At 40.9% G+C, this 17,465-nt stretch overlaps 1 protein-coding gene across 6 annotated transcripts in view; it reads left to right on the top strand.

The window, feature by feature from the left end:
• The window catches only part of rxraa (retinoid X receptor, alpha a), a 160,444-nt gene that overhangs the window by 133,925 nt on the left and 9,054 nt on the right, over positions 1-17,465 (top strand). For 5 of the 6 annotated variants that reach the window (XM_085359669.1, XM_085359668.1, XM_085359670.1 and 2 more), the window contains 2 exons: positions 2,747-2,926; positions 9,457-9,641. In XM_085359669.1, coding sequence (XP_085215795.1) covers positions 2,747-2,926; positions 9,457-9,641 — 365 coding nt within the window. The remainder of the gene's footprint in view (positions 1-2,746; positions 2,927-9,456; positions 9,642-17,465) is intronic. The other variant, XM_085359671.1, reaches the window with a different exon arrangement.

Below are 17,465 nucleotides of genomic sequence, written 5' to 3'. Positions count from 1 at the left end.
TGTCAGAAATCTTTTTGAGAACTGGTAATGGCTAAGGTTATTTTCACTGGAGATTACTGTTTTTAAAGGTAGGTGTGCGAAGGGGGAAAATCAAAACACAGGAACTGGAAACGTTCACAGAGCACATCTGTGCAGTGAACAGCAACACCAAGTTCACTTGGGAGGATGTCAGTGGAAATGGATGGGGCTTTTTGGACTACACATTTTAGAGAGAAGCTTCAAATTGGAGTATATGGGTTTATAAGAGCCCTACACCTCTGGGATAAGAAGGGGTTTACAAGAGTAGAGGGGAACAAGAACCAGAAACACACAAGAGAAGACCCTGAAATAGGTAGTTACTCAAAATGGGCCTTCTGATGTCTGCCCCCAACTGGGTGCAGTAACATCCAACTGGATGCAGTGATCGGAATGCCATTGTTCATCAACGGATTGATGAACAATGAATGTTGCATCTCCTGCATCTAAAATTTTTAACAGCTGCTTCAACAGTGTGCAGCAGACACAATGGAGTCACCTCTACACTACAGTATTTAAAATTCTGGGAAATTCCCACTAATCATTTAGAACTCCAGATGAGCGGTGAAACGTCTCCATGTAAGTCCATTTAGCACTGCTTAGCACTTAGGTGACTATTTGAACATGTTCACAAATCACTTCCCAATCAGAAATTTCTAAGAATTTTATGCAGTTTTCTAAAAGATTGTAGGGAGACTTGACATGGAATAGATTATTTTAAAAAAATCTAAACAGCTTAGACTGGATAACATTGCACTGTTTCCAATTAAAATAAAACAGGACTACACAGCATCTTGCAAAAGCCTGGGCTCTAACCACATGGAGAAACCTCTGGAGAAGATCCACACATGAACTTCGGTCAGAAAATGGCCCCACAGTATGCTCTGGCAGAACTACATACTGCAGCTTGTTGGAGTGGGAGAGCTTCCTGGAAAGACAACAGTCATCAGAATTCTTTAAAAATCTGGGCTAAATGACAGGGAAGCCAGAAAAAAGCCACTCCTGGAAAAAAAAGCATGTGAGGGCAGCAACAGAAACGCACATGAAAGGAACCTAAATCATGTGGCAAAAGATCATCTTGATTGGATGAAACCTAACCTTGAATCGCTTTTTTACTGAAACAAGAAAGCGCTATGTCTGAAGGCGACCATGCGCAACTCATCATTCATCCCTACTGTGAAGCAGTCAGTACAATGAATAGTGGGACAAGTAGAGGCAGATTTTGGAGTTTCTTAATTTTCATTTCAACACAGTTAGAGTTCAGACACTGGCAAATTATATTCAGATAGAGATACAAGATATATTCTACAGTGTGTTCAGGAGAAACAATGTGGTTTTTGTCTTTATCGTGGAACCTCTTCGGGATATTCGAGTGTGCATGGGAGTTTGCCCAACCAGAGCCTGTTTAGTGGATTTTCAGGAGGAAGCACTGGGAAAGACCTGAAACTAGACAAATTACATTTCTCAGCTATCTTGGAAATGCCTTGGAGTCTCCCTAGAAGGGCAGAGACAGGGACCAGGAAGAAGGAGGCCTGGATGTCTCTCCTTAGACTCCTGGCCCCTTGACCCAAACATGGATAAGCAGTAATGGACGGATGGATGGACAGATGGGTGGGTGGATGGTCATTTAAGGCTATTTTTTGATTAGTCTCTGAAAGATGGTAACGATAACAATAAAGCAAAGTCAATATAACGTGTTACAAGAAAAGGCATAAAATTCCATTTAAGTCTGGCACCCTTAATATTTCTGTAATCTTTTTTTGTCCCAAATCAAACTTTCTCACGTAGCACTTTAGGTTGCACAATAAATAAAGATTGTAAATAACCTTTTTGGCTTCTCAAAGAACAATAGCTTGCTCCAGAGTTTTCTTAAACATTGGCTATCATTTGGCCAACTTCTAGCTTAACCACCTGAACCACAAGAACATTAACCCTGGGTGAACAGATAACCACGGGTTATCCCAGGAAATGACTCTCACAGCACTCATCTTTGTAGAGTTGTCTTAAATCTCTTTTTTTCCCACACTGCCAACAAATAACCATGTGTTTAATTTTTTTCTGGGGATAACCATGAAAAGTTTGTAGCCTCTGGATAAAGGTGGATATCTAATTCATTGGACAGTTTTACTGTCATCCTGCGTCATTGGTGCTGTGTGCACCCAAGGGGGAAAATCAAAACAATGTTTAATAGCAAGTCATGCTTCATTTAGCTGTGCTCGGGGGCTTTATTTATCTTCTCTGGTGGTCTGACCCAGCAGAGAGATAACAAAGAAACAGTTTGATCAACACTGGAGAAACCAAATGGACTCCATCCGTCATAAATAACAAAAAAGAGCTGTTAGAAACAGGGTCAGACAACACCATATTAGACTGCCCCCCCCCCCCCCCCCCCCCCCCCCTCACATATTCCCTTTAATGAGCCTCTCTTTTCCTTCATTACCAAAGGGTTAGTAGAAGGGTCTGTGATCATAATTTTTGTTTTGTTCTTTCAAAGTGTTTCCTGGGTATTTCTTTGTGTTATTGTAACCACAGAATGGTAAATAACATGTTCATGAAATCACAGTAAATTCCGCGAATGTGTTGTAGTTGGTAAGGTCATAGGTGTGTACTAATGAAGAAGCAGCAAAACGGCCAACTCAGCTAATTCCATGTGCACTGTGTCACCTTATGTTTCCAAAAAAAGGATCAAAAACTAACATTAAGCAAACAATCTCTTTTCCCTTTTCCTCAGGTAAACACTATGGAGTCTACAGCTGCGAGGGCTGCAAAGGTTTCTTCAAAAGGACTGTCCGCAAAGACCTGACCTACACCTGTCGTGACAACAAAGACTGTGTCATTGATAAACGCCAGAGGAACCGCTGTCAGTACTGTCGCTACCAGAAGTGTTTAGCCATGGGCATGAAGAGAGAAGGTACAGCACATACCGTTGAGGATAATGTCTCACTTTCCTATTTCCTTATCTTTATTAATCTTCCTTTTAAAAGGCTCAATTTTGGGGAAGTGAGTAGCCGAGGAGTACATTCAGAAGTCCATATGATATGTATTTTTGGCATTTCTGTGAGTAGAAATATACTGAATTTTGAGATTCCAGAATTTTGAGGTATTCTGAATTTGGTTTGCACTCAAACTGCTGGTGCGTTTGACACTGGTGCAGAAACAGTATCGGAGTCATTACTTGAAATGAAAGTGCAGTACATAACTGTTGCATTATTCAATATATCAGTTTCACATTACTCATCAGTAATGTGTTAACAATATAACTTAAGCTACACCAAAACAAATCCCTATTCTAATAAGGACACACATACGATCTTTCTTTCAGTATTTATGTATGAACACAAAGCTGAAAAAACAAAGCAAAGTTGAAAAACAGCCCAAAGACACTTCAAAGCAATTGCCACAGCGATTCTACTTTAATTCTATAATGCACAGGCTGAAAAGGAAGCTGCAGCGCTGCAAGCGTGACTGCTCATCACTGCCTTTGTTACCTGTTGAAGTCTAGGGCCTGACTGCTGGGCTGGGGCCAGCACACATATCTGGGCTTTAGCTTTGCGTTAGCATGCTGGCTGTGCAGATTTTTGCAAAGAGCCGAAGTTATGTTAGTAGTACAAAGCTGTTGTTTGTTTCCTGGATGCAGTAATGTCCATCTTCCACTTCACCATTTTTCTGCTTCTAGCACGCAAACTGAAATGATCTGATTGTAGCACAAGTTCACAGGAAAAAAAGAAAGTTTGTTTGATGTTTTATGTTTCCGCCTTTCTATCTGCCTCCCATGTAGATAGCTGAAGAACTTTTAGTAACAACGTCATTTTAACTTTAATCTAATGATAGAATTTAGTACAAGAGCACGTTACATTACTATGTTACTGAAGAATGTGATTTCATTATATACATTACTTTGGAATGCATTACACCCAACACTGCACACAAATACTCATTTAAGCTACGACTTCATTAACGACAGAGCTTTCAAAATACCCTAGAAGTTGACATAAAATACTTTGACATGTCAAATGTAATCCTTCCTTTTCTTTGCAAAGTTTCCACTTCTTATAGGCCAAAGAAAACAAAAAACAGAATACTTTGATAAACTTGGCAAGTGATGCAGAGCTGCAAAGACCAACTGTATCTCACCCAGCAAGCGATGTCAAGGGTAACTGACGTCATATGTTAGAGACGCATCAAATTTTTAGAAAACCCGGCATCTCAAATGAGCGAATTTTCTGCTTGCAGCATTAGTTTTTTAGAATGCATTCATCTGTTCAGCGCCATGAATCAAACATGGCTGTGCGTGGAAACCAAATGAGGGTTTGTGAGAGCAGGCAATCCACACGGAGACTTCAGCAATGTAGACTGAAGAAAAACATTCTCGGTTAAACTATGAAACTATGCGAGTTTATGTTTCCTGTATTTCCTGGAATCCTTTTTTGTCTTTTTCTCCTTCTAATGATTTTTGGAAATTTACATGTGGTGTGGGGAACAGCTTACCTAGTTATTGTAAGCCACCTCATTTTTCACACAGTGCAAAAGATGGATGCTGTACTTATGTTGCAAGATATGTGAAGTTTAATACTCCAACTGAGTACTCCAACTGGATGATGTCTTGTAATTGCACAGCACGATGAAAAATTTGCACCACATTCCTAAAGTTATAAGCTGCTGATGGTGTGCACATAATGCTGTCCTTTTGGAAGACATTCAAAGATTCGATCAGCCACATGGGACGAAATATAGGGCCTATTATTCGAACCCAGTTTAAGATCATTATTCAATTTCTACCATTATTCAGTCATTTTTCAGTGTTAATGTTATTTTAAAAGGAAACCATTACCTACACATAAATAGATATTTATTTTACTGGGACTGCAGACTTTGACCAGAGACTTTGAGCTTTAATTCAAAAGGTTTAACAGAAGTTTTCTTTTACCTGTTTAGGAATTACACTTATTTTTTTCCATAGTCTCCCATTTTCAGAGGCTATTAACATGGACTGGGTCTGTGCAAATGCAAATCCCATCTTTCTTGAAAACAGAATCTTCAGCTCCATCTCCTTTTTTCTTCTAAATCAGACGTTGGTCTTTAAGACTAAAAGATTTAAACGTCTGCAGTCAATCTTTGTCGGGGTTACGGCATAACCGACGTAAGTAGCTAACGCCGTTGCCATCATTCATGCTTCATTTCCGTGGTGTTAATTGCCTTGTGGTCGAGCCCCAGTGCTTTATATGTGGTGCCAGCCACCATAGAAACAAATAAACTCACAAGACTTTTTTTCCCACCCTCTTGGGTGCCAATTCTTTGTTGTTGTTGATTTTTTTGAAGCAAACATGATTTTCCACTTCTTTGTACTTCCAATAATTTTGGCAATTTCCCTCCAGGGATTTGCTGACATCTGTGAGTTCTTATATAAGGCAGTGATTATTAATCTCTCTGATCCTTTCAATAATGACAGTAAAAACACTGACAGAAGTGCATAGAAGGACTCCATAGTACTGAACAGGTGAATCACAGTCACATGGTAGTTGTTGCTGTTATAGCACACAATGAAATGAAGACTATCAAGTTCTGAATTGGAGCAAGAAACAGATGTGCTGCGCATAGAGTTTCTAGCTATTTCTCATTTTTAACCCTCATCCCTTGTCGGGCTTTTAATATTCACATCACACAAACATAATTACAACACTTAATTATTCAATTTCACGTGACTATCTGGTGTCGTTGTGTTTGGATAATAATTACCTTTTACTTCCAAGTATTAAATAGAAAACCACCCCAAACAAATACATAATACAACTTAGAGAAACACTGACTCTTCAGTTCTCATTGAGATTCTGGGATTCGGTTGCACTTCAAACCAATGGATTTTTTGGCTGCAGGTTTTAACCTGACTTATCTTGACTTTGGGGTGAACCTGGGTACTCTGGGTTCGGCTTTATTGCCCGTAATCGTCCTTGTTCAAAGGAGAATCATTTTGATGATCCGTTTGTGTGCTACACTTTATTCCCTCTGTTTTACCAGTTCTCAACTTTGCCTTTTTTTGCATTTCTTTTTCAGAAATGGATTAATGGCACATCTTGAAACATGTGTCTGCTGCATACTGCCAAACCTCACCCATGCACTTGTTTTTATATCAAGTTCTCATGTCATCTTCAGCTTCTTCTTTTTTTTAAAATATGGCTATATTGGCTCAAAGCAGTTCAAGAAACCCAGCAACACAACGTGAACACTGAATTGACAGATAGCTTTTGTAATTCATTATGGAGCAGCACAGTAAAGCGTCTCCAGGGAAAGCTCACAGTGGGGTTGAAAGTGGTTCTGTTGTCTGAGGGGAGGAAAAACATTCTGTGAGGTGTGAATTTTAACACTCCATCTAGGTGTTAGAAATATTAGCCCTTTCAGCAGTGCTGTTAAGCACTCTTTTGCACGTTGAATCAGAATCAGAATGGGTTTATTGCCAGATGTTGAGGTTTACAACATTAGGAATTTGCTGCGGTGCTTCAGTGCAAACAATAAGAATAAGAATTAAAGTGCTATGTAGAAAGAAAGGTATGTGCATGAGATATACATGAGATATATACATGAGAATAAGAATTAAGAGTGCTACGTAGAAGGATATATACATGAGTGCAGGTGGTGATCAGTGCCAGACATGAAATGATGCAGTGACACAGCGTAGGGTCATGTGTGAGTGGCGGGACAGTCATGTGGTTATTGTTCATGTGTCCAACAGCAGAGGGGAAGAAACTGTTCTTGTGGCGAGAGGTTCTGGTGCGAATGGACCGGAGCCTCCTGCCTGAGGGGAGCAGGTCAAACAGACTGTGTCCAGGGTGAGAAGGGTCAGCTGAGATCCGGGCTGCACGCCGCAGTGTCCTGCGGGTGTACAGGTCCTGCAGAGATGGGAGTCTGCAGCCAATCACCTTCTCAGCAGAGCGCACAACACGCTGCAGTCTCTGTTTGTCCCTGATAGTGGCTCCAGCGTACCACACGGTGATGGAGGAGGTGAGGATGGACTCGATGATTGCAGTGTAGAATTGCATCATCGTCCGTGTTGGCAGGTTGAATTTCTTCAGCTGCCTCAGGAAGTACATCCTCTGCTGGGCTTTCTTGATGACGGAGGTGATGGTGGGCTCCCACTTCAGGTCCTGGGTGATGGTGGTACCCAGGAAGCGGAATGAGTCCACAGAGGTGATGGGGGTGTCAGTCAGGATGATGGGGGGGAGTGGGGCTGTGTGCTTCCTGAAGTCCACAATAATCTCCACTGTCTTCTGGGCATTCAGCACCAGGTTGTTGTGGCTGCACCAGGACACCAGACGTTCAACCTCCCTCCTGTAGGCAGACTCATCCCCGTCAGAGATGAGCCCAATGACGGTGGTGTCATCTGCGAACTTGATTAGCTTGACAGACTGGTGGGTGGAGGTGCAGCAGTTGGTGTACAGGGAGAAGAGCAGAGGAGAAAGAACACAGCCCTGAGGGGAGCCGGTGCTGATGGTCCGGGAGTCCGAGACATTCTTCCCCAGCCTCACGTGCTGCTTGAACAAGCCAGTTACTGCCTTTCTTCATCAAGGCAACCATGTTTACTGAAAAGAGTGCATAGATTACACTACTTGATGCTTGGAGATGGCTAAGAGATCTAAGGATGCAAAAACAGCAGCATGTGTTAACCAGGTGTCTGTGGGTGGTTACTGAAGAAAACACAGTTAATGAGGAGAATAGGTTTCTTCTTTTCATTGGTATGTTTTGGAGGATATTCTATCTAAGGCCATTTTTTCCTGACCTTTACTTGGCCTCCCATCTCCTCTCTCTTGTTTTTATTTATGTCATTGTTGGGCTCTTTATTCTTTTCAAGGATATTATCATTTACTGCCTTCTGCCTCACTTGCAATGCTGCCTAAGCCTCCCCATGCAGCCCGGGGGGCTGTGGTTGGAGAACATGGCAACAGTAGCCCAAAAGGCTGAGCGAATCCACAGAAAAACAGGATTAAATGAATTTATGCTCTCCCAGTCAGGAGAGTAGAGGAGGAGGAGGGGAGAATAAAGCTAACATGATTTCAGCCCTCCTCACCTCTCCCTGACTCCAACACAAGTATTCTACCCTTGAGCTGACCTCCACTGCCAGACAGCAGTTCCTCTAAAGTGGGGCCCCTTTCCCTCTCCTCCTCTAACAACCCCTGCTTTCCTTTCCCCCCCACAACAAGACCACGGCCTCTCTGATTCGGGACTTGGAATAGAAACCAGAGTAAGGGAAACTCAAGAAGACAGATCTTCAGTCAGATCTGAAACCCCATTGTGTGCGATAGTGTGTGTGTGTGTGTGTGTGTGTGTGTGTGTGTGTGTGTGTGGCAGTGCAGCTCTCCAGGTGTGTGTATATAAACCTGCATGCTGACTTTAAATTTCCAACAGCCCTTTATCACAAAACACATTATGTCAAGAGCTTTTTATTAATCCATGGCTGGAAGAAAAACATGTAAAAAAAAAAAAGCCACAGTACTTTTTTCGGTGGTGTTTTGAATTAAGTGAATTACAGCCCTTTGAAAAGACGGAAAACACACAGACATGCGTCTCACTTGAGGGTGGAGGTGCGGTTTCTCTTGCCTCGGCCGCAGTGAGTCTCTGTGTCTGCTCGGCACACAAACCATTTCCTGTGTCTGCTTGCCAAGCCAATCGGATGACAGAACCAGCACGGTTGCGTTTGAATGTGTTTTTAGACACGATAAAGTCTTCATTGATTTGTGCTGAGACTTTTTTTTTTTTTTTTTTTTAGATGTTCTGGCTTCCATTCATGGTGTAACAAAAGAGTGACAGGCCAAATGTTATTTATTTATCTAGAAATGATCTGTGTATGTCAGTGAGCACTGCGTAAAGAAGACTTATCTTTGATAAGGAAACTGGAAGATGTCCTTGGACATTTACATGCTGCTTTGTTGTACATAATGCAGACCCAAGGTCTTTCTGTTTTCCATCCTCACTGCTGAAGCAATTATTGATGATTAAACTCTCTCGGCTATGTTTTTGCTGGCATTGTACATTCGGAGTTATGAACTATTCAGTTGCTTACCAAGATGCACTTAATGTCGAACACTAAATTACAGACTCAGGCAAGCACGAGCAGCCATGAACAAGCACCAGATATGTATTTAGTTCACTACCGATGTAGAGCCGAGTGTGGACAATTATTCCACACTCACAAACGCAGCAAGAATTCAAGTAATTAATCAAAGGGGAAGATTCAGCACTGAAAACAGACTCAGGCTAGATGTTTGTTCACTAGTTGCAGGACTTGCAGTGCACAGTTTATTTATCACATTGAACCAAACTGTGAATGTGAACCAAAACAGCTGCTAAGCTTCACAGTCACAACCCTATTAGCTTGCATTTTTCTTTCTTTCAAAGTGTGTTTTTGATCACATACTGACCTTGTAAAACAGCAGTAGTGACCGAAACCAGTTTTGTTACATGCAGCCGTTCAGGAGGAGCGCCAGCGAGCCAAGGAGAAAAATGAGAATGAGGTAGAGTCTACCAGCTGCGCCAACGAGGACATGCCCGTGGAGAAGATCCTGGAAGCCGAGGAAGCAGTAGAACCTAAAACCGAGACCTACATCGAGACCAACCTCGGTGTGCCATCAAACTCGGTGAGTTTTTTTGTGTAATGCAGATTCAGATTATATGATTTTTATGTTTATATTTACACTCATAGGAGCACACACAGTGATTTATCTAGACTTACTTTGGATGGTGGGTCAGTTTTTCCACCTATTTAGTTCCCTCCATTTGATACCGTGGTTACTGCTTTGAGTTCTTTTCTCGTTCTCAGTATTTTACTCACTTGACAGGATGATTATCTGTCAACTGTTTCATCTTGGCTGGCTTCACAGCTTCAGTCACGATCACCTGAAGACATTCAGTATTCCAATGGTGTTCTCAAGAAAACCAAACTCATCCAACTCATTCAAATGTCCAGACTGAATAATCTCTCAGTTTAACTGGTTTGGGTTCATCGCAACTTGAGGATGTGAACTTATTCAAATATTTCTCCTTCCTCACCGATTAAATCTTTATCATGCTTTCCATGTCTGTGAGTCTGCTCGGTTCCACTTGTGTCCAAGTGCCAGAAATTTGATCATCGGACGTGACCGTGAGGGTCCGTACGGACTTCCGAGTGCCCGTCTATTTTTTGTGACCTGATGGACTTTTCTGCAGAGAATTTAGTTTACAGCTATGCATGTGCTCCAGTCGGTGGACTTCAAAGAAATATAACAAATATAACTACCGTACTCTACCGTTTCCAGCTATCTGCGTCCATGCCAGCAATGGAATATAATCAACACATTATCCAAACTAAGCAGTAGCAGGAGGAAGGGTTTGTTGCAGTCTGGCTAAAGTGAGTGAGTTCATGAAAGATTGATGTGTCACAATCATATCAGAGTTTCTCTTGGTCCAAAGCCAACTTGTGTGTGTTAATGGACACCATAGGCTTGTTTTCTTTGAATAAGCGAGACCCATCCAGTCGTGCACTGTTTAATGATATAATACATTTTTCTAATTCATTTAAGTTAAAATAACTGGCAATTTTTATTGAAATTGTCACTTTAAGAATAACAATACTGTGAATGCTTTTCAGCATTCACACTAATTAGTGATATGCACCATTGTTATACCGGTGGTACTAGTCATACTTAACTATTAATTTCTGATTAGCTGGAAATTAGTTGTCAATAAAAATGCCTTAGCATTAAGCACAGGTTGATTCATTTCTAGATCTCCTCTACTGTTTAAATTATTGTCAAAATGTCTTTTTTATTGCATTTATTGCTTAACACTATTGTTTTCAACATCTTGACTGGAAGCTTGAAAAACACAACATCTGTGTTCTGACTTCTTTCTTTCTTTTGTCATTTTCTTAAATGTGAAAGCTTCCCAACAGCTTTCACTTAGGAGCTCCTAGGTATTGGACAGTAAATACAATGAATCTCAGTTAAAAGGCAACTTAAAATCTCTGCATATGCATGCTAAATACTAAATGTAGTGGTTTGCAGTTAGTATAAAAGAGCTGTTCACTTTTAGATTTATGGCTTATGAGTTATATTTTAGAAATTTATGCTTCAAAAGACTCACTGGAGCTGCTCCACCATTGTCCACAAGTTGTTTTAATTCTTTCCATGTGTGAGTGCTTCATGTATTTCAGTTCTGCAGTGAAGAGTGCCAAACATATAAGTCAAGTCAGATTTGCCTGCATGTGGATATGCTTGCTGTAGTAATGTTTCACATCAACCATGTTTCAGATAAATTACACATTTTAGTTCCCTGTTTTTTAAAGCTTGCGGCTGTTTTTCTCATCTACCTGCTGCCTGATGGTAGACATGTTACTGAATATCAAATATAAATACCTTTGTTATCTCCTTCGGGGCTTTTTAGGTTACCACTTGTGGACTCAGGAACTAGCTTACCTGGTCTATTAGCTCCTTCACTCAGCTGTGTGTTTCCTCATATATGCCCCTTAGTATCAGCTGGGCACTGTGGGCTGTCTTTGACACAGTGGCGACTAGGAGTGATGAATAATGCAACAGGCAGACTGTTCCTGAAAGCATACCACAAAGCCTCAGCTTTCTCAGGAATTCTGCTGGGAAACATGGGAAACAGAGGAGCTGTGCAGAAGCCTACCAAAGGAGGCGGGGAGGGGGGAGAGATGGGAGAGTGAGACTGAATGAGGGAGGGAGAGAGAGGGGACTTCTTCTGGGATTCATCTGCTTCGGGGGAAGGAAATGTCTTGTGAAGTAAAGGTAGAAATGTGAAGGCTGTTATGTGAGTAAATGGGAGCTATTTTCGGGGGGCCAGATGGAAATGTAGGAGATGAGCGTTGGCATTATAGGGAGAGGAAGGAGGAGTAGGGATTCATGGGGGAGCGGCTAGCAGCTCAGACATACTAATGCACTGAGTGTTTGGGCTCTGCCACGCTGGGTCTCTCGATGCCCGCTGCCTGCCCAACACCAAGAGGAAGATTTCTAAGGGCCTCCACAACAGATTAGAAAACCGCAATGAAAGTGTTTAAAGGCTTGTTTTAAATGTATTCTTTGCCAACTCCTGAGCAAAATCATATTGGAAATCATATGAATATGCTGAAAATAGTTTTAAAAATTAAATGTAATGCATTACACCGATGAATGTATCAAAGGCAATTTGGGATTCAGTATTCTGCCCGAGGACACTTTGGTCATGTGAAGTGAAGGAGCTGGAGATCAAACCACTAACCTTTTTATTGGTAGTCGCCTTCCTTTACCTTCTAAGCTACAAACAGATATCTGCCTGTTAAATACACAAATATTCAGGGTCATCAAGGGTCAAGAGCTTTTTGGTTTCTTTTTGTTGTCTGTTTGTAGCCAAAGTTTAATCGATGCATGGAAATAAATAAAATAAATGTCTGCATTGAAAGCAAGACAGAGGAAAGGTATTTATCGAAATATAATCTCACGAATATTAGCTATTGTTAGAGATTTAAATATTTATCAACTGAATCTTCTCTCATGAGCAGTGAGTAGCTAATGGAATAGAGAGTCCAATATCCTCACGCTGGAAGCCGTGAAAAATCCCCACTGCCCCCAGAGGCAAAGTCATCATACTAGTCAATGGGCTTAGCAAAAAGATAAAGTGTAACAGAGTCTAACAAGGCTAAACACTGTTGCCAGAAGAATAAACAGAAGTTGTTCTTTAATTATCTTCAACCATAAAAAAATCTTTCATAATGTTAGCTGTGTTTGCACTTAATGTTACCAAGCTACTGTAAGATATATGTGAATATATATATAAAAGTGGTACAGGGCTTCTTCATGATGATGAAAGCAGCGGAAAACCTCACAAAGGTGAACTGGATTCCAGGCTATTGGTAGGAGATGCCCAGCAACAATTGGTGTCACTCAGTTTGTCCACCAACCAAGTATTGGTAGCCTGGGCTGTGGTGGGCATTTAAAATTCTTAGCCACTACTGTATATAAACCCTAAACCAGGACATTAAGTATAGCTGGATATGACGAGGAATAAAAAATGAAATATAATTTTGTTTTTTGATTTGAGTGAGCGGATCCTTTAATTGAAGTGAAGCCTGCAATGTTGGCAGAGGCTTGGCATGCATTCTGTCCTGACCACAAGGACTCCTCTGCTATCCAAATGCTGTTCCCCTGCCTCCCCCCTACCAGGTCTCCATTGAGAACCAGTGCTCCATGTTGTAATTAATCACATGACCTGGGTCATGAGTGTACACCATGAATAGGCCACCGCCACTGTCTAATGGTCGGGGTCTGGCCAAGCTGAATAAGGTGTGTTTATCTCATGCTGACCTAGAACAGGAGTTAAACAGTCGTTAGTAATATGCCTTTAGTCAGTGAGAGAGAGGTCTTCTTCTAAGTAGGAAGGGCAGAGGGGAAAATGTTATCATTCACTAATCCTTAGGGTTTACTTCCATTTTATACATCCCATTTTCTTTCTTTTTTGTGTTATTTCTTGCTGTTATTTCTACTATATTTGAATTACTTTATGGAGAATTTTAATAAAAGGTCTTATCTTTCTGTTAACTGTAATTATGACATATGAAGAAAGGCTTTTTTTGTTGTTGTTTTTTTTTTTTTTTAAATCTAAAAAGTGGGACACTTGAGTAATTCATTTTTATCCTGATCTGTGTGAGTACCCAATTTTCTCTCTGTTGTCACTCTAGTACAGTGTGGTTCAAGCACAATAATGAAAGACTGAAGAGCAAATCTTTTGTCTCCCCATGAAAATTTCATAGGGAAGAATGCAAGTTGCTAATCGACCGCAGCAGTGGAAGGGTGTCTTGCTAGAAACACTTTGATTTGCCTGGATTGCAGACAGTTTTGTTTGTGGCAGACGTATAAAAAAAATGCCTAAATAAGCTCCCCCCCCCCCAAAAAAACAAAAACAAAAACAAAACCCAAAACAAAAAAACAGTAAATGTCCGTTTATGACCTTACTCTCTGTGTCAGGTGGGTTTTTTGGTGTTCTTGCTGTTTTTCCTCCACATTTTTTGCCACTAATCTCCAAATTAAAAGAAAAAGTAGTCTTTCTACCTAACCTGTGAGATATATATTTTTTTTATAACTGTAGAGGTTATCCTTTCATGGGTCAGGGGCTGATAACATCCTAAAGTCCACTCTTTGGCTTGAACAGTAAGTACAGTAGATGTAATGCTGTACTTAGATGAATTGTTTGAGGAAGTTGTAAGCCCCTCTCCTCGTCATCTTCACAGACGGTGACAAAGAAACCAGGTCAGTCTAAACACAGCTAAGATAGCCATGCAACATTCATAAGGTTTGCCATGTTTAACGAGAACCCTGGGACTTGTATTCTTACGGGGAGCGGTGGCTCAATTGTGGCGCACGCTGAAGCCCCCTGTGGTTTTTATTTGTTTTTTGGCGGGCTGTGCCCTTTGGAATGAATTAACCGGATCTGTTTATGTTTTGGGGAGGAAGCGCAGTTCACGAAAACTGTCGTACTGAGCTGCGGCGTCCACATCTCCCACGGAGATCAGATGCTGAAATATTCATAAGGTGCCTGTTTTCTTTCTCTCCCTGAAGAAAAAAAAACAAGATGACTTACAGTTTTCAAAACAGTGTAGGCTTTGTGTCTGGTTTAAGTTTTTCAGATTTGAGCTGCGTATTTGTGATGCTCTGCAGTCAGTGTGTTAGTTTCACACCGCAGGGAGGGAATGTAGTGGAGAGGATGGGATAGTCTTTGCCCTGTGTTTTATAAAAGGAGAATGTGAGTGAAGAGATATTTTCTCCTTCATCTTGAGCTAATCTCCTCTGGAGAGCTGCAGTTGATGTCAGGCTCCTCCTAGCTTTTAGCATCGATCTGTGGGATTTGGAGGAGAAGTTGGGGAGAAGTTGCTAACTGTTTTTGTCAGAGGGCGAGTTCATGTGGAGCTACTTAGAATTTAGGGATGCTGACTTGATTTAAAATTATGCACAAAAGCATGTTCACAAAGCCTTTGTTTACACACACGCATATCAAGAGTAGCATGTGTACTCTTGGGATGGCTGTGAATTACTTGTCAGAGAATGGCAGTATTGTTGTGGATTTTTTTAACCCAAAGCCCAGATGGAGTTACAGTTTACTGAGTTAGTCATGGAGCATGTATGCATTGCATTAGTATTCTACCGCTACTCCCCAAGGGTCAAAGAACAATACTTTTGAATCAAATGTGACAGGACAGTTAAGGAGAACAAGTCCTTGTCTTTGCAATTTTGCATTCATTGCATGCAGAAGTTGTCTTCTTCTATAAAGAACACACTTATCATTAGATATACATTAGCAGATAAGGATCAAATCTGGCTTTGTTTTCACCTCAACTTCAGTTTGTATGTTAAAAAAAAAAGCTCTAAATAAAAGACATGCATTTATTTAGGCTCATACCATTATTTTGTTGACTAAAGCTAAAAAGGTGCACACATTCTTTTCCCTTTCATTTTTTTGGTGAGCGGGAAACGTTTGTTTTCAGGAATTACATTTTGTATGCTGCGTTGTCTATCAATGGACAAGTTTTTTTTGCTCTTGGTGCAGCTATGACAACTTCTATAAAAGCAATTTTGGCAGTTTGCCGGTCTGGAGCTTTCAGGTGCGTGTTAACACAATACCACAGTCTTCCCAGTGGGGAGCAGACGTCCCAGCAAAATCACCCCAAGGGCAGATGATGCACTGCACAAAGATCTCAGACAGGCCTCAGTTAGCGTGCTAAGTGTTGAAGTTCATAACAAAAGACCGAACAAGTATGGCCTCTTCACTCTTCAAAGAACATGACAGAATGGCTTAGGTCCGTGAGGTTGCAACTGAACAAACCTCGAGATGAAAACCCCAAGCAATGCCATTTGGACAGAGTGTTTGGCCATAATGCACGGCATCACATTTGGTGAAAACCAAACACAACACCTCATACCAAATGTCAAGAAAAGAAGTGGAGGCATGATGATTTGACCTGGGGACCTTTCTGTCCTTGGGTCAACGATGAACTCACGATGAAATGTGAGGCCATTTGTCTGACTGCTAGAGCTTCCGGTTATGTGACCAAAATTTGGTCGTATATAACTGGCCAGCAACAAGACCACAACAGATTGGCTGAAAAAAAATATTTCAATTGTTGCATTGGCCCACAAATCTGTGGAAATATCAACTCAACTGAAATATTGTGGTGGGACCTAAAGAGAGCTGTGCATAAACAAATGCTCTTAATGAACTGCAGCAACGTAGTGAAGAAAGGCAAGGCAAGTTTATTTGTATAGCACAATTCAACAACAAGGTGATTCAAAGTGCTTTACAGAGACATTAGAAACAAGAACAAATAAAAAGCATGATTTAAAATTGATTAAAACAAGCAAATAAACTAACTAACTAATTAACAAACAAACAAACAAACAACAGTATATAAAATCAAAACAGATAAAATCAGAACAGTAGATAAAATCAGTAGTTAAATGTAAGTTTTGAAATTTAAGCTTAAAGTGTGGATTTGGTGCTTTATTCAAATGCAGCTGAGAACAGGTGAGTCTTCAACCTGGATTTAAATAAACTGAGTGTTTCAGCTGATCTGAGGCTTTCTGGGAGTTTGTTCCAGATATAAGGAGCATAAAAGCTGAATGCAGCTTCTCCGTGTCTGGTTCTGACTCTGGGAACTGATAAAAGACCGGATCCAGATGACCTGAGGGATCTGGATGGTTCATACTGGGTCAGGAGGTCATTGATGTATTTTGGTCCTAAACCATTCAGAGCTTTATAGGCCAGCATCAGAACTTTAAAGTCTATCCTCTGACGGACAGGCAGCCAGTGTAAGGACCTCAGAGCTGGACTGATGTGGTCCACTTTTTTGGTCTTAGTGAGGACTCGAGCAGTAGAGTTCTGAATGAGCTGTAGTTGTCTGACTGATTTTTTAGGTAGACCTGTAAAGATGCTGTTACAGTAATCAAGCCTACTAAAGATGAATGCATGGACTAGTTTTTCCAGGTCCTGTTGAGACATCAGATCTTTTATCCTTGATATATTCTTGAGGTGATAGTAAGCTGACTTTGTTATTGTCTTAATGTGTTTTTCTAAGTTTAGGTCTGCATCCATCACTACACCCAAATTTCTCGCCTGGTTTGTGGTTTTTAGATGTATAGATTGAAGTTCTCTGGTGACCTGTAATCGTTTTTCTTTGGCGCCAAAGACTATTACCTCAGTTTTGTTTTTGTTTAGCTGGAGAAAATTGTGGCACAACCAGTCATTGATTTCCTCAATGCATTTACCAAGAGCCTGTACAGGGCCTCGGTCTCCTGGTGACATTGTGATATATATTTGTGTGTCATCTGCATAGCTGTGGTAGTTTATTTTGTTGTTGTTTATAATCTGTGCCAGTGGGAGCATGTAGATGTTAAACAGAGGGGGTCCCAAGATGGAACCTTGGGGAACTCCACATGTGA

Source organism: Diplotaxodon limnothrissa, linkage group LG7 (assembly GCF_057381915.1).
Source record: "Diplotaxodon limnothrissa isolate DT_005_m linkage group LG7, D_limnothrissa_male_GT1.1, whole genome shotgun sequence".
In the NCBI taxonomy this organism is placed as follows: domain Eukaryota; kingdom Metazoa; phylum Chordata; class Actinopteri; order Cichliformes; family Cichlidae; genus Diplotaxodon; species Diplotaxodon limnothrissa.
The sequence above is the reverse complement of the archived record's forward strand: the minus strand, read 5'-3'. Positions and strand labels throughout refer to the sequence as shown.